Source organism: Dendrobates tinctorius, unplaced genomic scaffold (genome assembly GCF_039654945.1).
Source record: "Dendrobates tinctorius isolate UK_male_01 unplaced genomic scaffold, ASM3965494v1 ptg000016l, whole genome shotgun sequence".
Taxonomy (NCBI): Eukaryota; Metazoa; Chordata; class Amphibia; order Anura; family Dendrobatidae; genus Dendrobates; species Dendrobates tinctorius.
In genome coordinates this window covers 2,887,201-2,911,630 of record NW_027361684.1, presented here as the reverse complement: position 1 = coordinate 2,911,630, position 24,430 = coordinate 2,887,201, and the positions used below count along the sequence as shown (strand labels likewise).

Below are 24,430 nucleotides of genomic sequence, written 5' to 3'. Positions count from 1 at the left end.
CTAATGGGACAGTTTTATAGGGCGGGTCGTTACGGACGCGGCGATACCTAACGTGTACTTTTATTGTTGTTTTTTTTTTATTTTCAAAAAATGAATTTATTGGGGAATATTTTTTTTTTTTTTTTTACTAATTTATTTGGCGATTTTACACTTTTTTTTATTTTTTTTTTACTTTATTACATAGTCCCAGGTGGGACATCACTGTCCTGTGACAGATCGCTGATCTGTCACATCACAGATCACTGTGACAGATCAGCAATCTGTCACAGGCATTGAAGAAGACTTCCTCTTGCCTGCGCTTTGCAGGCACTGAGGAAGCCAGCTTCCTGCAGGCCCCCGTCGCCATCTTGGATTCGGGGGCCTGGAGGAAAGGAGTCCCCCGCAGCAGCGCTGCACATTGCGCTGCCGTGGGGGGATCAGGGAAGCACAGAGGGAGCCCCCCTCCCTGCCGATGCTTCCCTTTAACTCCCGGTACACCGCGATCGTGACCGCCCCTGACACATTGTGCCGGGTGTCAGCTGTGATAATCAGCTGACACCCGGCCGCGATCAGCGGCGCTCACCACGTGGGCGCCGCTGATCGCGGTAGACGTACTATCCCGTCCATGGGCATAGGGGCCCGGGTCCCATGGACGGGATAGTACCTCTCATGTGAGGAAGGGGTTAAAGGGAAGGTGCCATCCAAAAAAATTTTTTTTTCAGCAATTGAAAAAATGTAAAGAATTAATGTTTGCATTTTCTTAAAAAATATTATCATTTGGTTTTAATTTTGTAAAATATGAAAAATAATTTTAAAAAGTTTGGCATTTCCACATGTTAACACTAGGGGGAGCAGCTACTGAAATTTGGCACAAAAACCTAGTGTACAACTAGCTCACATTACTGCCCTGCAGTAATTATGGGCGGAATCTGCTGACATGGGTGTGGTGTCTCTTCTCCAATTCTGGGTGTTTCCTAAGGGAAAAGAGAGGATGACATTTAGGAACACAGTGAGCAGCCATTTTGATGGGGCCTGCAAAGTTACTGACTGTCTTTGCATGCAAAGTCCGGATCAGAACAGGTCAGCAATCAGCAGAAATGTTTCCTGGATTTCTGTGGAGCAGAAAAGCAGACGGTCCATCCATGTGTATAAAACACAGTGCTCTATGTACAATCCCTGGCACCGAACAGGGTGCCCCCCATAGACCAGCACACTGCTTTCCTGAAATACTCTGCTGCTGTCACCCTGCTCTTTCCACCATATATCTGGCCCCTGTCGCCTCGCTTTCACACATCGCCAGGATAGGATCTGAGGAGAGGAATGGGGTCTTTGGTCACCGAGGATGGCAGGCAGCAAGGATTCTGGTAGCAGGGTGACAGCAGCACAGAGTATTTCAGGAGAGCAGTGTGCTGGTCTATGGGGGGTCACAGAGGGAGATATATGGGGAAGGAGCAGGGTGACAGCACCACAGAAATCCAGGAAACATTTCTGCTGATTGATGGCCTGTTCTGATCCAGACTTTGCATGCAAAGACCCCATTCCCCTCCTCAGTTCCTGTCCTGGCGATGTGTGACAGCGAGGCGACAGGCGCAGTCCGGGGTGACGCTGGGAAGCAGGATGGGGGGAAATCTAGCCATACAGTAGCGATAAAAAGGAGACCCCTCTCTTCAGCTGCCTCACCAGCCCATCCCTGACTGCACCTAACTATTACCCCTGACCCGTGTGCAGGTGCTCAGCAAGAACCACCCTAGAATGGGTCCGCTTTTAGCAGATAATACTGCCATAGTGTTCTCACATCATACTGCCATATACTTCACACATAATACCACCATATAGTTCATACACAATACCACCATTAGAAATACACAGAGGCCCAATACTTTCAGCAGAGCAAAGGGCGGTAAACCCTGAAAATAAACCGCCATAACAATAATAGGTTCCGCTCCATAAGCATAAACAAAAGAAGAGGAGAAAAGAGGAGCAATCAAATCTGAAATAATATAAAAATATCAAAATCTGTATTGAGTGCGGGCACGAGCCGTATATATAAATGACCAGCAAAATTGCAGGTGGCAAATTAACACCAAATGACAGGATGGATAGGCAAAGGGGAGAAACAGATGGAGTGCACTTATACCTAATTTAGCCAAAATGGCTTATGAAGTATGCCGACATGTCCAGAGGCTGGCACAAATACCCATATAGCCAGATCAATTCTGAAAAATTACCCTAAGGGCTGGCCAGTCAATGTGCAGTCAGGCAGCAATGCCAATGGCAGTAAGCTCAATCCGTAACGTTAGCATTTACTGCGTCATATGACGCGCCAAATCATAAAAGGAGGTAGCTTACCAGGTGGTGCACGGATACCCTTAGCCGTGGAACAGACCCCCGACGTACGTTTCGCGCAAAACAGGCGCTTTCTCAAGGAGATGAGGCTGAAATGGGCTGAAGGACCTTTTGTAGCCCTGGTACCGTCACATGCATAGTCATGTGACTCATATCAGCCAATAGAAACTGCCATAGCGGCGCATGCGCCGTGCAACCGCCAGGTCTTCCATCATGAGGCGGGCGTCCAGCGTCAGAGCGCACGGGCAGGGAAATTAACCCCTGCACCTGCGTCCGAGGCAGAAAGACACCGTTTCCATGAGGAAGACAGCTGAGGAGCACGGATCGCATGCGCATAGCCAGGAATGGGGACAGTCATCTCAACTACACTACAAATCACTGGAGCACATGAAACAACAATATATAAATAAATCAGATATAAACAAATATATATAACACACACAATTACAAATACATAAAGGGTGCAGAGCTGAGACCGTAGGGTCTGGCCAGTGACACAGGCATGATCGGAAATATGGAGATTATAGATGTTGATAACCGCATGTCTAATATCCCCAGTACATATATATATATAAAAAATGTCCATGTATCCACAGGGGGCAAGACAATGGGTCCATATCCAGAATGGCATCTTCGCAAAAGTTGCATTCCGACAGAGCCGCAGGTTCGGCCACAACATCCGCAGCATAAGTCCCAAAATGTCCCATTAGTCCAAGACAGCCAACAATAAAAATAACTATAAAGATGAAAAAGAACAAATCAAATTAAAAACAATAAAATAACCACGGAGCTAGGGGAAATATATGCAATGGCGGATGCAGGAGAGACACTAAAGGTGCAACTATAAAAAGGAGGCAAAACTCAGGGACTCATTAAGGCCTTTAGGGGTCACTGTATCCAAGGTGACAATCCACTTAGTCTCCCTTTGGGCCAGAATTTTCTTATAATTCCCTGCTCTAACCCCCAGGTGGATACAGTCAATTCCTCTCACCATGAATGCTTTAGGGTCACAATCATGAAACATCTTAAAATGGCGAGTGATGGTTTTGAGGGAAGAGAGGTCGGCCACTGCCTTGGCCGCACGAATGTCTTGCATGTGCTCACGCACCCTCACACGTAGTTCTCTTGAGGTCAAACCAACGTATATCATGAGGCACCCACATGTCGCATAATATATGACATTGGTACTGCCACACGATATACGCTGGACAATCTGAAATTCTTTGGACCCATCTGAGGTGTGAAATGTAGAGCACCGCAAGACATTCGAGCAGGCAAGGCAGTGGCCACAGGGAGTGGATCCAGCCATCGGGCCCCTGGAGCCAAATGGATTTGTACGTGCTGGAACATAATGGCTCCTAACAAGAAGATCTTTTAAATTCTTAGACCTTCTAGAGGTCATCAAAGGGCGATCTCCGATGGCCGAACGTAAAGCTGGTTCAGAACTCAGGATGGTCCAATGTTTAGAGAGAATCTCCCTCATATGGTCCCACTCATGGTTAAAAGTTGAAATAAACCGAGTAGGGCCAGTAAAACTGGAAGTACCCCACCACATACACACCATTTCTACCACCACAATCTGCCCGGGGATATAGCAAATCCCTATGTGCCGTTCTCCTCGCCCTGTCGTAGCCCCTCCCTATACACCTGTTACTATAGCCTCGGTCTTGAAACCGTGTCCGCAAATCACGGCCACGGTTTTCGAATCTATCATCAGTGGAGCAGATTCGCCTCATCCTGAGGAATTGACCCACCGGGACGGCTTTGGTGGAAGAATTGTGCGCAGATTCAGCGTGCAATAAAGCATTAACCGAAGTCGACTTTCTGTATACGTCAGTCTGGATGTGGCGATCATGATCCACCTCCAGAGTGACCTCCAGGAAGTCGATAGTCTTGAGATCGTATTTAAACGTAAGTTTAATGCCAAAGTCATTAACATTAAGCCACGCCATGAACTCCCCTGAGCTGCTGCATCGTCCCGTCCCCAAAAAAATATATCATCAATATAGCGGTGCCAGCACAGCACATGGGAAGCGGCTGTCGCCAAAAATAAATCTCTCCCACGTTTCGAGGAAGAGATTAGCGTACGAAGGCCCGCAGGCCGCGCCCATGGCGGTGCCGCACCGCTGAAGATAAAACTGATCTTTAAATACAAAAAAGTTATGGGTAAGGATAAAGGGCAGCAGCTCGAGGAGCAAATCGCACAGAGAGCCGTCCAGGTCGGACATCCTCAGTAAGAGGCGAACCGCATCTAGACCCAGGGCATGATCGATACAGGTGTACAGGGATTCGACATCGGCAGTGACGAGGAGAGTGTGAGGTGTCCTTGTTGTATGAAGGTAATATTTCAACCAGAGGTTTCAAGTAGTAATCCAAAAATTTGCATACCGGATCACAAAGACCCTCTATGCCGGACACGATCGGATGCCCCGGGGGGGTCGGCGGCGTCCTTGTGGATTTTGGGCAGGAGGTAGAAGGTGGGTGTCCTGGGATTCCTGACCATTAACCCCTCAAAAACTGCCTTTGTAATGATGTTGAAATCCAGCGCACGAACCAGAATGTGCTGGCATGTGAGCGAGAAGGAGGAAGTTGGATTGTATGACAGCTTTTCATAAGTATGGGGATTTTTTTTAGCTGTCTATACACCTTGCGTTCATACATGCATATGAGCCAGACCACGATGTTCCCTCCCCTTGTCAGCGGGTTTAAACAATACTGGGATAGATTGTAATTCTGAGATCGCCCGCCGTTGTTTGTAAGTTAAATTATCTAATCTCCGCCGGGAGGATAATTTTTAAAAATCCTCTGTGACCAGCTTTGTAAAGATGTCGATGGCGGGACTCAATGACAAGGGGGGGAACCTCGTGGATCTAGGCACAAATACCACCATGTAGATCACACATAAAACCAGCAGGGTGACAGCAGCACAGAGTATTTCAGGAGAGCAGTATCACACGGGATAGGATTAGATACACGGCTCAGCAGACAGTATCACATGGGATAGGATTAGATACACAGCTCAGCAGTCAGTATCACACAGGATAGGATTAGATACACAGCTCAGCAGTCAGTATCACACAGGAGAGGATTAGATACACGGCTCAGAAGTCAGTATCACACAGGAGAGGATTAGATATACGGCTCAGCAGTCAGTATCACACAGGAGAGGATTAGATGTCCATCAGATGGCCAAGTGTTTTGAAAGAGCAGGGAGCAGCTCCTCCTTTTTTTTGCAAGAGCAGGGGCAGCAGCTGGTCTCCAAAAGCTTGTCCTGTATCCTCTCCTGCAGCTGGTATGTGCAGAGTGAACATCCAAGCCCTGTTATGCTGGAACAGTACAGCATCCAGGGCTTGCAACAGAGTGTAAATGGAGCTAAAAGGAAAGCACTGGGCTCTAAGAAAATGGCGCCTGGCCACACCTACAGCTGTGAATTGAGCTGCCCACAGAGGCGTGCCCAGTTCACAGCTGATGCTGCTGCAATGATACAGATGGGGTCGGGAGCCGACTCTTGTCTCTTATGCCCTGGGACTGCCGTAAATGAGCATGGAAAGTGTTGTTCAGCAGCCAGAAAAGTAAGCTGGCAGCCCCCAGTGGCTGCATTAATACAGTAAAAAAAAAACCCATACACACCACTGATTCAAGCTTAGGGGACAATATCTTTTTATACTATTTTCTTTTTTACATTAAATTATGAAAAAACACCGCACCTTCCCTTTAAGTGCAATTACCTAACTCTCTTTCATGCCTCAGTTCCTATTGTAAGGTAAACTGTTAGTTTGAAGCAATGATCGTATTATTGTTGGAAACTCTTTGGGAAACATCATGTTTGTGTGATTAAATAGGATGGTGTTTGCTTTGTGTTATGACATGAAGAAGACCTGTTCTCTCTGGACATGTATTAGTACACAAGGCCGCGTAGTTGTTAAGTTAAAGGGAACCTGTCACCTGTTTTGGCCGCCATGAGATACGGCCACCGCCTTTCAGGGCATTCTATAATGCTGTAGATAAGCCCCCGGTCCGACCTGAAAGATAAGAAAAATAAGTTTTATTATACTCACCCGGGGGGGGGGGACAGTCCGATGCTGTCCGGTCTGATGGGTGTCACAGGTCCGAGTCTGGTGCCGCCCATCTTCTTGCGACGACGCCCTTCTGCTTGCTTTGTCGCTTTCCGGCATCACACTTCTGCACAGGCGTACGTCTCTGCCCTTTTGAGGGCAGAGTAAAGTACTTCAGTGCGCAGGCGCTAGACCTCTCTGACTTTTCCTCGTGCTTGCGCACTGCAGTACTTTGCTCTGCCCTCAACAGGGCAGATAAGTACGCCTGCGCAGGAGCGCGATGCCGGGGAGCGATGATGCACCCATCGGACAAGACCGCATCGTACCGCCCCACAGGTGAGTATAATAAGTTATTTTTCTTATCTTTCAGGTCGGATCAGGGGCTTATCTACGGCATTATAGAATGCTAAAGATAAGCCCTGAAAGGCAGCGGCCGCAGCTCATAGCAGCCAAAAGAGGTGACAGGTTCCCTTTAAGGGTCAAGTTCCGACTCATACTAAATAAATATCAAATTAACAAAGTATACAATACTTCTGACAGATATTTCTTTTTCCGAGGGAATCATGGCCATATAAGTTTAGCTCTGAAACGCTGCGTCTTCTCCTGTCCGCTCCCCTGACAGTGACAGGTCTCTCCCTCCGTGTGAGTACAGGAAACTGTGTTTAAATCGATAAATTTACAGTTTTTCATAGTTAAACATATATAGTGGAAATTATGCAGTCAGTGTCTGATACAAGCTACCCATAGATCAGGCGGCATGTCTCTGCTGTCAGGTTCCCTTTAAAACATAACTCCACTTTCACAAGAAAATGATTATAGTGCAGGACTCGGCATTATGATTATATTTCTAAATTGATCTATTAGCGATTTTTGTGAAACACACGCATTTTGGACCGCTGTAAGTTAGTTGTGCTGGTTGCACTAAAATATAGAGAAGAGGTCTGTTCACCATTGTAGCCTATTTCTCCCCAGAGCTCGGAGCAGCGTCACTGCCAGGGATGGAAACAGCCATAGTATTCTAAGAAAAATTCTTGCTCAATGGTTACAAAATCTTCAACTTTGTTGGTGAAGTTATAAAAACATCTTTACATCCAAACACTGTTCATCTTTACTCATGGCAAAGATGCCGTGTGCACCAGAAACACGTTTTCGCTGATGGACAGTGATTCATGATTAGCCGTGCTGGTGAGACGTCACCTGTACTCCGCGCAGATGATGTCATGCCAAGCCGGCCAATCAAATTCCATGCTGAGGAACCCAGAAGTTCAGGAATTTCTTTTAAACTCCCCATTGTTTTGTTACTCTGTTAAAGGAAATCTATCACCACAGTTGGCCTTATATCAGATGCCTTATTGTTGATAAATTATAATTTATCACTTTATATAAATTATCTCTTCTAGGCTCTGGGGAGGACACTGCCTGGAAAATAACTCTGCCTCCAGAGATTATTTTACACGAAAGGGAAGTTACCAGTGTGATGGCCGCTCTCTGCACGTCTAGTCTCACTGCAGAGCTTTGTGTGATTATAAGGCCGGGATCACACTACCGTGTGTGATGCGAGAAACTCGCACGAGTCTATCGCATTAACACCTGACACTGCTGCCGGCACTCAGGACCGGAGCTGTGGCTGCATAGAAATACTATGACACATCTGCAGGTTCTTCTCAGCTTCAGCTTCCATCTCACAGGCAGACAGGGCTGCAGTATTGTAGAAATACAGTGCTGAGAGAGAAGAAACAAATGTGTTTGCAAGAAGTCAAACTTAATTTCTCCTGTTCTACGTTAGTTACTTTTCTTACAGTGGTAACTCTCCTTCATGTAAAATAATCTCTGGAGGCAGAGTTATCTTCCAGGCATCGTCCACTCCATAGCCTGGAAGAGGACATTTATATAAGAAAAATGTGGATTTCTCTGGAATAAGACATTGAAAACAAGATATCAAGATTTCACTTTGTTCAGCTTCCTATATAACCTACAAGCCCATATAAACTTCTCAGGGTGCTAACATTTTAACATTGGAATGGGTAGGAGAAGCTTTGCAATTATATTGCAATATATTTTTTTCATATGAGAAACTCACTCCTGAAACACGACAGTAAAAACTGAAACCCTGAGCAAACGCTGAAAATCAGAATGTTTTCTTTACGGCCACTGATGTCTGAATGAGTTTTTGGTTTACGCTGTTTATAAAATTAGACTGACCTATTGTGTGAGTGAGATTTTACAAAGCATATTTGTTTAGCTGCTACTGTAAAACTTTGCCCGTCTCTTGTGAACAAGCCCTTATACATCCTGAAAATGTGGGAATAAGATGATGTCTGGAAGTTAAAGAAGCTGCCAACTACTTGGACCCCTCGCTTGGCCCCGATAAAATAATAAAGCTTACCCTCACTTCCCGTTCCGGTTCTGTTCCCACGGTGACACGTGACCCCCGGCATCCAATCAGCACTTGCTTTATAGTCTACACCTTCAGACAAATCCAACATGGAGGAAGCCAGAGACCAGCTGCAGCCCGGACTTCCTCTTCATGATTGATTTGTCGAAGGCGGAGACAGTGACACCAGCGCTGATTGGATGCCGGGGGTCACGTGTCACAACACCGCACGAGAGCCCTGGGTAGAGCGACTGTTGATACCGATGGCACGAGAGGTGAGTATAGGCTTTTTTTTTTTATCGACGCCAAACAATTTGATCATGAAGGGGTTGTCCTAGTAGTGGACAACACCTTTAAAGTGACTTTTGAGGCTTAAATGGTGAAAAAAAAATGATTTATTTACCTTGAAATTGTCCCTGAGTTCATCTCTATCCAGTGATTACATTTTAAAATGTTTATTCGTTTTTTCCCAGCTTTTCCAAAAACAGCTAACATACCAATCAGTGGACCCAATGCGAATCATCGAAGCACGTCGATCTCATGACACCCTTAAGTTATATAGTGCTGTAATATTCCACAGGGCTGTACAAACAGGCGAAACCATACACCACGTCCTGACATCCTCACTGTCCTCGTCAGCATAGACCGTACTAGTCATGGCTCGAAATAAAGCTATTTTTGCCACTCATAGCTCCAGAGTCTTCTCATACCAGACACCTGCAGGTTCCCTTTAATGACAGCATGCCCATTAGCAATAAGTAATCTATTCCCACTTATTGCCCTTTAACTTTATTTGACAGCCGCTAAAACTGTTAGGATGCTGCCTAGTGATGAGCAAATGTGGTCGGATAAGGTGTTATCTGAGCATGCTCGGGTGCTAACCAAGTGACTTCGGCTTGCTAAAACAATATGTTCGAGTCCCCGCGGCTGCGTGTCTCTCGGCTGTTCACCAGCCACAACACATGCCGGATTGCCTGCACCACCCCCAGACGTGCGCCGAAGGCCATGTGTGACCCTACCCCCTCACCTGCAGAACGCGTGCGACACGTATAGATCCACAACAGATTGAGGAAATGTAGTGCAGTGTCCCTGAAAGTGCCAGGTCCCATCAAACCCGTGCAGCGTCTTCTGCAATGCAGCCCTCAGCCATCGCGCCCCGCTGCCCACATTTCACCCAATATTTCTGCAAACTTTCCTCGCTCTGGCATTTCTGTAGTGGTATTCCTTTTTGCCTGGTCATCCCCCCCTGCAGTCTGTGCCTGCTGTTTGGAAACACCTCCTCCTTCCACTGTGGAGATAATGGAAACCACCCTGCGAGGAATCCTTGGAGCAGGGAGGCAGCATGGCACTGACACATCCTCTCCGCCTTGTGCCAGTGTCTCCTCACTAGTTTCCCTGTCTGGTGGATCCCCCCCTCCAGCTCCATGCCTTCTCTCTTTCTGCATAGTAACTCCCACCATCATCATTCCCCTCCTCACGTGTGTCACAGGGCTGTATCTGGGATTTTGCCAGAGCTATGCATGCAGATAAGCGTCTGTTTCAGAACAACCTCTCTATTGTGATGGAGAAATAAAAGCTCTGCCCGTCCCAGATTTCATTCACACACCGTCCTGGTGCTGCCGGAGGAGCCATGCCTCTCGGAAGACAAGTCATGAATATTTTATTGATTTCTCTTGATTTGCTTGTGACTGTACCTGGCTGGGAGCATGCTGGGGGTGGTTGTCATTCCGCAGTGATCCCTTCTTGCTGTGGCTTTTAATGTTTTCTTTTCTTTTTTTTTTCTCCCCTACAGATGCAGTTCATGTTACTCTTCAGCCGTCAGGGGAAGCTGCGGCTCCAGAAATGGTACGTGCCCCTATCTGACAAGGAGAAGAAGAAGATTACCAGGGAGTTGGTCCAGACCGTCTTAGCCAGAAAACCGAAAATGTGCAGCTTCCTGGAATGGAGAGACCTGAAGATTGTCTACAAAAGGTGGATCCCACTCCCCTCTTCCTCCCTCCTCATCCCTGACATGAACCCCACGGATGCAGACATCTGCGTTAGGCCCGTAGGACACGTTAATTAACTAGCAGCCTCCGTCTTACAGGCCACAGTGTCTCGTTATCCGGGGGATTGGGCGCAAACGCCTTTGAGCTCATTCATCCACATACGTGTTCTCCGCCTGTGTTGTGTTTAATATGTAGCTCACTGGGAATTCTCACTCAGCTGGAGCCCCTGAGGCTTTCCATGAATACGAGATATTGATTGGTAAACTTTTTGATATTCATATATTGTGTGCCTTTAATTCAGTCGTAGGTGTTTTGTTTTGTTTTTTAATTAATTCAGTGGATTAATTTGCTTTTGAAAAACCTTTTGTAGCTATGGCAAGAATTTAGGCTAACACAAGACTAGTAGGAAAGTCCTCGGATGTCATCAGTGGAAATGTGTCCTACTGCCCTGTGTGACATCTAAGGTGAGAAGCTGAGGACCACCGATGATTTTACTGCAATCACCAGAGCTTTGTGACACTTTGTAATAACGTTTTTTCACTGCACATGTTTTTTAATTCTGAAAGTATGTATATGTAAAAAAAAAAAAAAAAAAATCCCAGAATTCAAAGCTTGTGCTCCTATTAGTATGTCTGGTGGTACCCTAATTGCTCTCATTTATAGGTTTAGACATTTACTTCAATGTTTTATAGATGCAGTTTTTTCAGTATCTCATGTTGACTTCTATTGAAAGGCTGCACGTTTTTGCCCCCCCGGTTTTCCCCCGAGAATACTGACCTCTTGTTCTTGAACCTCAGATCCCCGCTATGTATACATTTACTCAAAACCCCAAATGATCCCATTAATTATCCTCGTAGGTTGTAAGTGATTTGAAGGCAACTGTTCTAATATCTGAAAAATTTACCGCAAAATATTAATAATCCAATAACCACATTGCTGTTCTGTTAAATCCCCAGTCGTTCTAGCGAGGACGCTCCGATGCTTCCGACTGGGTTTTGTTTGCCATGATGACATGCGCGACTGCCCGGGTGAACGCAGCTGCAGTTAGTGACTATGGCGGTTTCATGGGTACTCGGACATGCCAGTATTGCAGCAGAGTAAACCAAGACCGGCGGGGCACACCCACAAACCCACACTGACCTCCCTTTTTCCTTCTCCATGCCTCAATTTTTTTTAAATATTTTAATGTAAGATAACCTTTTAAGGGGTCGGTTTAGCCGAATTTATTCTAGTGTGAATGGGGTCTTAATAGACGTATAACACTATAAAGGCAACACTTTAAATAATCTGATGGTACGGTTTGACGTGAAATCACAGATCTTGTCACTGTGACAGTAATTCTCAGGGACTCCGTCTTTGCCGTGAAAGCCGTCAATCTAAAAATATATTAAGTGACCTCCAGTCTCCGGGTCACTGAAATTCATAGCATCTGCCCCTATATTTCAGAACATAATGTATTCTCACACCAGAGTCTGTGTTTTATTACATTTGGCCCCTGCACATTATGCAAAGTCTTCATTATGGAACGGTTTTATCTTTACCTATGTTTGAGACAGAAGTATCGTGACAGCAGCACAATGGATATGAAGCGGTGCCATAAAGATGTGGAGAAACGTGTGGCTTTGATTTAAGATTTACAGAATATGATGTTACCCATGTAGGAATTACAGACATTTGTACACAGTCCTATTTTCAGAGACTCAAAATTAATTGGACAAACTAAGGTAACATCACTTTTAGAGATGGTGTGAATTAATTCGCATGATATGGACCAGCGACCACCGGACAGGAGCCCTGGGAATCGTTTGCTCCCTGCCACCCACTGCCCTTCTTTTGCGTAGCCGGCCCAGTGTGACTTCACATGTGTGTCACGTCGCTACATTGACATCACACCAGGCCGGCTAATCAAAAAAAAAGCCAGGGATGTGATATGGTAAGACGTGGTTTGCATGGGTCCATCCGAAGGCTATAGACTACTGACGTGGCCACAGGACCAGAGCCTGCCAATCGATTTACATCATCTCTACTTGGATGCAAATATATACTGTAGAATACACAAATATATACAAACTAGCCATGAACCCGTTCTGCACCTGGGTGGCGAGCATTTTTATTGGTATATGGTCTCCCATCCTGGTATGTGCTGCCCCCCTCCAGTCCTGGTGTGCATGGCACACCTCATCCCTATCCTGGTGTGCATGGTACCCTCACCCCCCCAATCCTGGTAAGCACGGCACCCTATTCCTCATCCTGGTATGCATGGTCCCCTCACCCCCTAATCCTGGTATGCATGGTACCCCCTTATCCCTATCCTGGTATGCATGGTCCCCTCAACCCCTAATCCTGGTATGCATGGTACCCCCTTATCCCTATCCTGGTATGTATGGTCCCCCTCACCCCCCAGTCCTGGTATGCATGGCTCCCTCACCCCCCAGTCCTGGTATGCATGGTCCTCTCACTCCCCTATCCTGGTATGCATGGTCCTCTCACCCCTCAATCCTGGTATGCATGGTCCTCTCACCCCTCAATCCTGGTATGCATGGTCCTCTCACCCGCCCTATCCTGGTATGCATGGTCCTCTCACCCGCCCTATCCTGGTATGCATGGTCCTCTCACCCGCCCTATCCTGGTATGCATGGTCCTCTCACCCGCCCTATCCTGGTATGCATGGTCCTCTCACCCCCCCCTATCCTGGTATGCATGGTCCTCTCACCCCCCAATCCTAGTATGCATGCTACCCCTCACCCCCAAATCCTGGTATGTATTGTCCTCTCACCCCCCCAATCCTGGTATGCATGGTCCTCTCACCCCCCCAATCCTGGTATGCATGGTCCTCTCACACCCCCCAATCCTGGTATGCATGGTCCCCTCACCCCCCAATCCTGGTATGCATGGTCCCCTCACCCCCCTTTTCGTGTTATGCATGGTCCCCTCACCCCCCTTTTCGTGGTATACATGGTCCCCTCACCCCCCTTTTGTGGTATGCATGGTCCCCTCACCCCCCAATACTGGTATGCATGGTCCCCTCACTCCCATTTCGTGGTATGCATGCTACCCCTCACCCCCCTTTCATGGTATGCATGATCCCCCTCACCCCCCAATACTGGTATGCATGGTCCCCTCTCCCCCCTTTCGTGGTATGCATGGTCCCCTCTCCCCCCTTTCGTGGTATGCATGGTCCCCTCTCCCCCCTTTTGTGGTATGCATGGTCCCCTCACCCCCCAATACTGGTATGCTTTTGTGGTATGCATGGTCCCCTCACCCCCCAATACTGGTATGCATGGTCCCCTCACCCCCCTTTCGTGGTATGCATGCTACCCCTCACCCCCCTTTCGTGGTATGCATGATCCCCCTCACTCCCCAATACTGGTATGCATGGTCCCTTCTCCCCCCTTTCATGGTATGCATAGTCCCCTCACACCCCAATACTGATATGCATGGTCCCCTCTCCCCCCTTTCCTGGTATGCATGGTCCCCTCACTCCCCAATACTGGTATGCATGGTCCCTTCTCCCCCCTTTCATGGTATGCATAGTCCCCTCACACCCCAATACTGATATGCATGGTCCCCTCTCCCCCCTTTCCTGGTATGCATGGTCCCCTCACCCCCCAATACTGGTATGCATGGTCCCCTCTCCCCCCTTTCGTGGTATGCATGGTCCCCTCAACCCCCCAATACTGGTATGCATGGTCCCCTCTTCCCCCTTTCGTGGTATGCATGGTCCCCTCAACCCCCAATACTGGTATGCATGGTCGCCTCTCCCCCCTTTCGTAGTATGCATGGTTCCCTCACCCCCAATCCTGGTATGCATGCTACCTCTCACACCCCTATCATGATATGTATGGTCCCCCTCACCCCTATTACACTACACACATACAAAAAAAATTATACTCACCCTTCTTTCCTGTGCTCCAGCGCTGTCACGTTCTGCTGGAGGCCGGGGGAGGAGTACGGCGCCGGAGCACGCGCATGCCCATAGCGCTGTCCGGTGCCATATTGCTGAAGACACACTGCAAATGTGTCTTCAGTAAAATGGCGCCGGATCGCGCTCCTGCCCCGGTCTCCGGCTGAAGAGAAGCGCCGCGGCAACGCTCCTCCCGGTCAGGTCAGTATGTAAGGCTGGTTTCACATTAGCGTTTTTTTGCGCAGCGCATCGTGCGCGTCCATGCGCATGCGTCATGCGCACCTATGTTTAACATGGCGTGCGCTTGGTCAAGCGTTTGCACGCGTTCGTATGCGCATTCGTGCGCATGCTTTTTTTAAGGTGTTCGCCTAGGCGCCCCAGACGCAACCTGTTGCATTTTTGGGTCCGTCCAACAGCGTCTAAAAACACTTGCGCACGGAATGTGACAAAATAACGCATTAAAGTCTATGGGAACGCAGGCGTGCGCATGGACATGCGCACACCTGCGTTACAAAATGCATGCGTTTTAAGAGTTAATATGGCTTGAAACTGGTTAAAACGCTTGTGCCTAAAAAACGCAAACGCATGCAAAATGCATGATGCTGCTTGTTTGTGGCCTTCAGTTTGGTATTCACCAAGTGAAAAGCTCAATCAGTTTGATCACAGACTCGCCCATAAAAGAATAGAAGCTGTTGGGTTGCTTTTGCAGGAGGTTTTTGGCTATCTGTACTGTGAAGCGGTGCTGCATTTAGTTGAATGAATAGCTCTATAGATTCCAGAATTTGTCACATCAGGTGCAGATTCTTTGGCAGCTATACATGCCCATGCCACTACACCGCCTCCACCATGCGTCTAATGCATCAGTTATGTTCCTCAATGTTACCTGTGGTTGCATCTTGTTATTCATAAAGGCAGTTCTTGATTGTAGACTGTGACATTGGTACGTCCACCTCCAAGTTAGTATTCTTGACTTGGCTAGATGTTGTAAAGGGGTTTTTCTTTTTGCGACCTTCCATGTAAAGAAGCGTTTACTCTGTCCCAATTATGGGGAAAGAGAACATTTGTCTCCTGATTGCTGGCCTGTCTAAACAGCCTTCCAATCACCCGATGAACAAGCAGAGGACAGTTTCGTCGGGTGAAATGAGTTTTAAGCTTTCTGAAAAAATAATTGTGTTCCGCAGCACATCGTGCAGTGTAAGCAGGACATGTGCTGCCGAGAAAATGATGTTCTATCCACAGAACAAGTGTATCAAAGCACCACCCCAGCATTTTTTTCTGTTGCACATTTAGAGTGGTGCTTTAAATGTAATTCCCTTGTCCCCTGTCTCATACTCACCTGCTGCCGCCTTCATCCTTTTCCAGCATTGCTCTCATCGGTCTCTAACCAAAAGTGACTTGCCAGCAGCTCCAGTGTTTCATGGAGTGTGACGGAGGTCACTTTTCAATGCATCTCTATGAGAGCCTTGTTCTGACACCCTTAGCGTTGCATTGAGCTCTTTCGGCCAGTTAGAAGATGCGGGCACAAGATGGCGCCGCGGGATCGGAGCACCGTTGGTAAAAGATGAAGCCGCTCAAAGGTGAGTAAAAGTACATGGGCATTAGGGCTTACATATAAAGCACCACTCCAGCACTGAACAAAAACCAAAATCGCTGGAGTGGTGCTTTAACAATCTAATGAGTGAAGTCAGCCTTTCTTAAGGTACTGTCACACTTAGCGATGCACCAGCGATATGACGAGGTCAGGATCGCTGGTGCATCGCTAAATGGTCGCTAATGAGCTGCCACACAGGCAGATCTCACCAGCGACATAGCAGGGGTCGGGGGTCGTTACCTGTCAGATGCGGCGATCCTGACGTCCTCCCGCCCGCGTCCACGCATCGCTCGTCTCCACAGCAGGAAGCGCCGGACAAGAAACGGTCCAGGACGTTCTTGCGCGATCAGCGATAACCAGCGGGGGAGCCGGTCGGAGGTAAGTATCACACATAGCGATGTCGCTAGCAATATCGCTATAACGTTACAAAACCATTGACGTTACAGCAATATTGCTAGCGATATCGCTTAGTGTGACGGGGCCTTTAACAAGCTAATAACTTACTACTGATCGGCTTCTATGCAACCACTCGGCCGTTGTTTAATGGCCGTAGATCGGCCAGGGTGATTGTAATTTTGTTGTCTCCCATGCCTTTTCAGGTCTTTGCTGAAGTCATCGGTGCTTTCATTCGTTTTAACATTCCTCAAATAGTTGATCTGGTCACTCCTAAAATGTTTCTGCTATCTTGCTGATAACTCAGACATATACAATATCTCCTCCACTAAATACTGGTCTGTATTAAAAATTCATTATAATGGCATCATTTACCTCTCAGGCTACATTCACATGATGAGTATTTAGTGAATGTTTGATGTTTCAGATTTTGTGCAGCATTTCTGCACCTATTATCTAAGTAAAGCTCTTTTATTTGATTTTTTCATTCATGTTTTTACAAGCAATTTTATTGCTTTTTTTTTTTGTCTCCTTTTGGTGTGTCATGTTAAAAATATAGCTGGTTCGCTTGTTGGGGATTTCAAAAGCGCACCTACAACCCTACCCGTTTTGAAACTGTATTACGATGGATTTTTTGGGCACCAAAATTACTTTGTGGGAATTTTAAGGGGTTTTCCCATGAACTAAGTTACATTTTAATTAACATATTAATCAAGAGATCTTGGAATAAGGGCTGATACTCGTCTGTGTTTAAATCGGACAAGTGCAATCCAATAAAACATCCGATTGCACTCTCACTAATGTTATTGAATGGTTTTGTGTTCATCTGTGATTTTTTTTTTTCTCAGCTCAAATTGGACTGAGAAAAAAATTGCAGCATGCAATTCAAGTCAATGGGTGCGAGAGAAAAATTGCACGGCTCCTCTGACTATACATGCACCATCTGATTTTTACGCACCCATCCCATAGGAAACCTGACATTTCATCAGCCTAGTACAGTAAATTCACAGCATGACCCTTCAAAATAGAATAGATGTATAGAAAGATGTCAGTGAGATATAATTAGTGCAGTGCGTGTACAGCTTAGTTTACACATTTTTAGATAATGAATTATAGAAAAAAATGACTTGGGTCTCCCATTACTTTAATAAGCAGTTGAGGGAGAGCAGGCAGTTAGGGGCTGGTGTTATTATTCTGGGAGGGAGCCACTATTCATGGATCTTTCCAGCTTATTAATAACAGCTCACAGCTGTCTGCTTCGATTTTACAGTTTTTTTTTAAAAGGGGGGACCCCCCTCAAACATGGATGTGGGGTCCCCCCCTATTTTTACTAACCAGCAAAGGCTAAACAGACAGTTTTGGGCTGATATTAATAGACTGGGAAGGAGCCATGGATATTGTCCCCCTCCCAAGCTAATAACATCAGCCCTCAGCCGCCCCAGAAAGATGCATCCATTAGATGCGCCAGTTCTGGCACTTTGTCTTGGCTCTTCTTGCTTGCCATGGTGCGTTGGCAAGCGGGGTAATATTTTTAGGGTTGATGTCACCTGTTTTATGTTTGCTGACATCAAGCCCAGGGTGTTAGTAATTTAGAGGTGTCTTTCAGAAACCCCCATTACTAACCCCATAGTCATATATAATAATAAAGACACCCTGAGAAAAGTTATTTACCGTAATTGAAATTAACACTCTCCAACCATTTAGCCATTTACTCCCACAGAAAGCAAAGTTCTACTCGCCTGTACGCCGTAGTTCCATAATAAGGAGGTCCCACGACGATCCCCAATTTTGCCACATCTGGTTGGTGTGTTGAGCGTTGACAGTAGTAATGGAACTGCTCAGCACGGCAGGCAGAACACAGAGTACCGTGAAAAATGTGTATGTAGCAGAGTTGAGGATTGTCGTTGGACCTCCTTATTATGGAATTACGGCAAACACTGACTATTATAAGAATAGCAGGTCCCTTTGAGTATGATTGTGCCAGTAATCTTGAGAAATTTGCAGCAAAAAACTGTCTTCCACAACTTGGTCGATATTTGCTATGTATTGTGGACCCTTTCTGTGCCTTGTCCGACAAGGGGGAGTGATTTAGAGGAAAAAGAGCATGGCTTGATGGGCATATACATTGTGTAATTTCGGTCACAAAGTAAGTCAACTTATAAGTGGTGTAAACTTGGGCTAAACAAGCGAAAAGTATGCCTTTTTTTTTTTTTTTTTTTTTTAGAATGCATGAAGCCCTATAATAAATCTGCTGTATTTTAAGCCTGCCTAAGAATCTAGAGCGTCTGATGAGTGGCGCAAGCCTCTGTGCGCTACAACCCCTGAAATTCTAATCTTAATCTTCATTCCCAGTCACACCCCCGTTGTGGCATTATGCCGCTGTTCTGCCCCAGCTTCACCCATTTTGGTGGAGCTTTGAGAAACTGGAGTGAAAACATCAAAAATCTTAAACTTTTTTGAGCAACTCGTAGTTATACCAAACTTTTGCAACTCTTTAAAGAAAACTTTTCAAACCAGAACTTTGGCAAAATTGCTTTGATGAATCTGGGCCTATGTTTTTACTAGAAATTAGATGGTATTGATAAATGTGCCCCAATATAGTCCTGATAGGTTTTCACCACAATGACAAATTAGAAGAAACCACAGGAGTCCAAACCGTTATGTCGTGACCAGTGCTGTGGAGTTGGAGATGAGATGAATCTGTGCTGCACTTTATGTCCATGCTCAGTAGTGACCAGTGCTGGGGAGTCGTAGATGAGATGAATCTGTGCTGCACTTTATGTCCATGCTCAGTAGTGACCAGTGCTGTGGAGATGTAGATGAGATGAATCTGTGCTGCACTTTATGCACATGCTCAGTAGTGACCAGTGCTGGGGAGATGTAGATGAGATGAATCTGTGCTGCACTTTATGTCCATGCCCAGTAGTGACCAGTGCTGTGGCGTCGTAGATGAGATGAATCTGTGCTGCACTTTATGCACATGCACAGTAGTGACCAGTGCTGGGGAGATGTAGATGAGATGAGTCTGTGCTGCACTTTATGCACATGCTCAGTAGTGACCAGTGCTGTGGCGTCGTAGATGAGATGAATCTGTGCTGCACTTATGCACATGCTCAGTAGTGACCAGTGCTGGGGAGTCGTAGATGAGATGAATCTGCTGCACTTTATGTACATGCTCAGTAGTGAAGTATGTATGAGGGAGTTGGAGTCAGAGGTTTGGCTTACCGATTCCACCACCCTGTATGTAAATCTGGGACTAGGATGAGATACAACTCTTACTAGAAAGCATTTGCACCATCTGTGTGCCTCTGCGCCTCTCTCACGGTGCTCCTCCCTCCTCTCGCCATAATCATTGATCATAAGCCTTAGTCTGATCCCTCGGTTTGTTTGCAGTTTGTGTTCTCTTGAGCAAGATGGATTTTGGTGGCTTGCTTACCTCAATGTGTGTGACTGTGGATGCGGAGACCTTCAACTCGAAGCAATATATGAAGCATGTCTACAGCCAGGACTGCTGACCTCCGCCATCACAGTTCACAGGAAAAGACTATAAACAAGAGGGGCTCGGTTTCTGTAGAAATATCAGGCCTTTTTTTTTTTTTTAATCTGCATAGTTTCCCCATCACCAGGCAGGTGCTTTATATACAGGCTCATAGTTCCTGGGATAAGGTGAGCTGTAGACTGGACATTCACTCCCTCTTCATGGGCAGCGATGGCGCACTATGCGCGTTATGGTTGGCGGCAGCCGCACTGACTTTATATCTTTCTCTCCAATATAAGAGCAGATTCACTTTTTTAATCCCCCTCATTTCAGTTGTAAACCGTCAACCATCTGGGATTGTTTTCTTGTTTTTAGATTTTTTCTATTTTTTATAATCAGTCTCGTCCATATTTTACGTTTTTAATGCTCATCTCTTTCCTGTCTCGGTGGCAGATGGGCTGTGACTTCCCCGCGTCTTCTGCTGTCAGAAGCAATGGATATACCGTATTGATGTTGCTGCAGTAGGCGATGGCTCTTGACAGTTTGGCACATGTTGCTAGAGGTCACATTTATGTGACTTGCATTTTTAACCATACCGTATGTCGTTCTGCTCCAGTGCTCGGCGTGTCCTTGTCACCGAACCCGGATAATATATTCACGCAGGTCTCCAACATATTAGGTCTGTTATGTAATTGTGCTAGTCTGACCCTTGGAAACCCTTTAACTGGAGATTGAGAACACTTCCTGAGCCCAGTGGATAAGTAGCCATGAAGCTCATGGTGGTTTCTGTGTTTTCCATACATTTGATGGAGATCTATGTCACATAGTACTCTGCCAGATCTGGGAGGCTACAACTGTGGGACACACAATGATTATACAGTTATGGCCTATCTAGTGGTAAATACTTGTATCCCCCATTAAATTACAATTCTATAGCATCTCTTCATGACACTTTCTGTTGTGCTTTCCCTCTTTTTTTTTTTTTCTTTGAAATCTATGAATAAATTGACATCTGAGTTTTTCCAGTTGAGGGGGTGGTGTCAGCCAACACTGACTTTGTCCAATCAGTGCTGAGCGAAGTGACACACCCCAATGACAAGTGAAATTACAACACCCTATTGTCTATTTATTCATACATTCCTTGGAGGAATAAGCAAACCGTCATAAGACAGATTAGTTATACCCTACTGATGATGTGTGCATGGCTGAGGAGTCAATGGGGCAAAGCGACCATCTGTGGGATTATGACTGCACGCCTCTAAGTCAGAATCCGCCCTAAAGTCGATGAAACAACAGGGCCAAGGAGCCCGTTCCAGTCAGGGATAGCCGGGGGACCACAAGACCCTGGCGAGTAACGCCGCACGCCCCGTGACCGGAAAGCAGCCGGATGCTACATTGCCTCTCTCCTGGAGCGCACCACAAGTTTCGCTGAGAACCCGGTGCTAAATCATTTGTAGACTACCTGATTCCGTCTGGGGGGAGTTGTACGTAGCAAAGCAGGTCCCCTCGCTGCGATCGATTCAAAGACCTCCCTCCAGACAAGCTTTTGTAAATTAAAAAAAGGAAACAATTGAAAACAAAACAAAAAAAAGACACCCTGCATCCACTCATCCACCACTCACAGCACTCGGAGTATCCCACTTCCTTTTTCTGATTCTTAAATGATGGAGGAATAAGAGGAATATCAAGGACTGATGATCCAGAATCATTATTGTATGGAGAATACAAGTAATTACTGAAACATGTATCTCCTTGGAAATGTAAAGCCCTGCTGTCCCTATGATGAGCTTTCCCACTTACTCACATGGTACTGTTGTAGATGTCAGTATAGAGTTCAGTATGGAAAACTGGTATGCTTAATGATGGGATCTGATCACTTCAGTTATTGCAATACTTTACATGGAGCGGGAATTGCTAATGTCACTAATGAAGACGTCAGTCCCGGCCTTGAAGGGGTTGTTCACTTTATTCTTCAGAGAGGAAGAGGACTAGAACTCTAGCGCCGCCTATTGGAAGTAGCAATCCTAAAAGTCAATGTCGACCCTTTAACGAGCCTTGTTACATGACTTAGGATAAAAGCCAAAACCAGAATCTCAATAGGTGGCCCTAGAGTTTTAGTCCTCTTCCTCTCTGAAGAGACAATTTGCATATTTCCCAGAGGAGCATTGTGGCTTTGCCTCCTCATCTCGGCATGCTTAGCATGTCATTCTCTGCAAGGAGAAGCGATACTTCTTGGATATCTTTGTTTTAGTAAACCTTTTGGAGACTTGATTTGGTGGTGCCTAGAGCGGGTATTGATCACGTCAGCAATTTTCGCACTTCTCTTTCTTCATGTGTTCAACACTTTTTCCCTGTGTCATTTCCCATTATTACACATAATTTAATTTATCGACATCTATGGTTCGATTTCTTTCCCTTGTGAATTGGTTGGGTTGTTACTGACATCTGATGAGAATTTCATGTGAATAGCACCTTTAGAAATATATTTACTTAGAAAATTGATGACGTGTTCAGCACTTTTTTCACCCATTGTATATAAGTATCTCAGGTTCTCGTCATGCTCTTGTTATAGGAGCTTGTGACCAGACCTGACCGTCAGCCGCCTCCATTTGGAAAACATTGCCCATGGGAAAGCTGTGTTTTTTTTTTTTCTTTCCTTTTTTTAGTTGAATGAGGCTGATGGAGAGGTCTGGTCACATGCTGCTTTATTTGAAGCCATTTTGTGGCAACATAATGTCCCTAACATATTTCGGAAAATCAAAAAAAAGTCGGTAACCCATTGTCTCATGTTGTCTTCATCAGCTTCCTACTTTCTGGGGGGCGGGGCACTCCTGTGTGATTGACAGATCACCCCCGCAGCTTTGTTGTGCTGCTGGCCTTCTGTACGAGGCAGCTTTATCTCTGCAGTGTCGGTAGTGCACCGTGACCTTGGAGCAGATTTTTGGATGTGTCTTCTTTCTGCCTGTATCTTCATATGATTTACCAAGGTCTCATCTCAAGGACAAGTTGGCGATTTGTGCGATATCCTAAATTACAAGCGAGTCTTAATTGCTCTAATGAGATATAATAACACTTCTGCAGGACGAGGCCCGATCTGCCCTTTGTAGAGGAGACGATAGATGGCTTTTTGGATTAATGTTGGAGCACTCCTCAGATGTTCCTAATTATCATCTCCTCCAACCTGAGCCTCTTCCCCACAGGCCTCGCCGCGGCCACGTGTCTCACTGCTCGGTGACAGCGGCTCAGGAATTAATGTACTGCCGGGGTGAGTTTAATAGTGCAGTGGTTAGCGAGCGGGGAGAGGCTGCTGAGATGCTGCCGCATCGGTGCATGGATCAGCGCCAAGCGTCTTCAATCAGGCTCTTAGCTGATTTCTCTATAAGTGTCAGTAATTATATAGCAACACTGAGGCTGACGGATTTGGAAGGTTACAGTGTAACGGGTGTGTGACGGCTTCTTTTAACCTGTTCTCTACAGCTCCTACATCTTATTGTACCTGCTTGCCAGAAACGGACACAAGTATTTTAGGGGCAGCTTGTATTCTCAATGTATAAGTGTACCTGGGTTTAGTGAGAATGATGAGGCACAGGGCGCAAATCCCTCCTTAGTCTCATGGAGTTAGATACCAATGGAAGCGTCTGTGATGTGGCTTACCAACATGACTTCCTCTCCGCATCTTCTGCTGTGCAGGGCCCGAAAGCGATCTGCACCTTCACAGAATGCTTTAAGCACCCGCACAGTAGATGCCGCTGCCAGGGCTGGAAACTTACATGATAAGTTGCATGATAAGCAGAAGACTCAGATTAGAGACTGCAGAACGTTTAGCCAAAAAAAGAAGCATTTTTTGGGGAATTCATGAAATTGTGGATTTGAGTATTTAATCTGTTTGTCTGGGGTAGTGAATGCTAGAGATCTGGTGCAGCGCGAGATAAGACAGAAGTGTGAGGATCGTACTTTGGAAGATGTTAAGGGGGTTTTACACTAAGCGATATCGCTAGCAATATCGCTATAACGTCACTGGTTTTGTGACATTATAGCGATACTGCTAGCGATATCGCTGTGTCTGATCCTTACCTCCGACCGCTCCCCCGCTGGTTATCGCTGATCGCGCGAGAACGTCCTGGGTCGTTTCTCGTCGTCAGCTTCCTGCTGTGGCGACGAGCGACGCGTGGAGCCGGGCTGGAGGACATCAGGATCGCCTGGTGTGACAGGTAAGTAGCGACCCCCGTCCCCAGCGATGTCGCTAGTGAGATCTGCCTGTGTGGCAGCTCACTAGCGACCACTTAGCGATGCACCAGCGATCCTGACCGCGTCATATCGCT

At 46.3% G+C, this 24,430-nt stretch overlaps 1 protein-coding gene across 4 annotated transcripts in view; it reads left to right on the top strand.

Annotated features, from left to right (window-relative positions):
- Positions 1–24,430, top strand: part of AP1S2 (adaptor related protein complex 1 subunit sigma 2) — a 106,980-nt gene that overhangs the window by 16,537 nt on the left and 66,013 nt on the right. Inside the window, exons 1-2 of one of the 4 annotated variants that reach the window (XM_073565275.1) lie at positions 10,096–10,402; positions 10,547–10,725. In XM_073565275.1, coding sequence (XP_073421376.1) covers positions 10,385–10,402; positions 10,547–10,725 — 197 coding nt within the window. In that variant the 5' untranslated portion in view covers positions 10,096–10,384. Of the gene's footprint in view, positions 1–10,095; positions 10,403–10,546; positions 10,726–24,430 lie in introns of those variants that run through there. The other 3 variants (XM_073565266.1, XM_073565265.1, XM_073565271.1) reach the window with 3 other exon arrangements.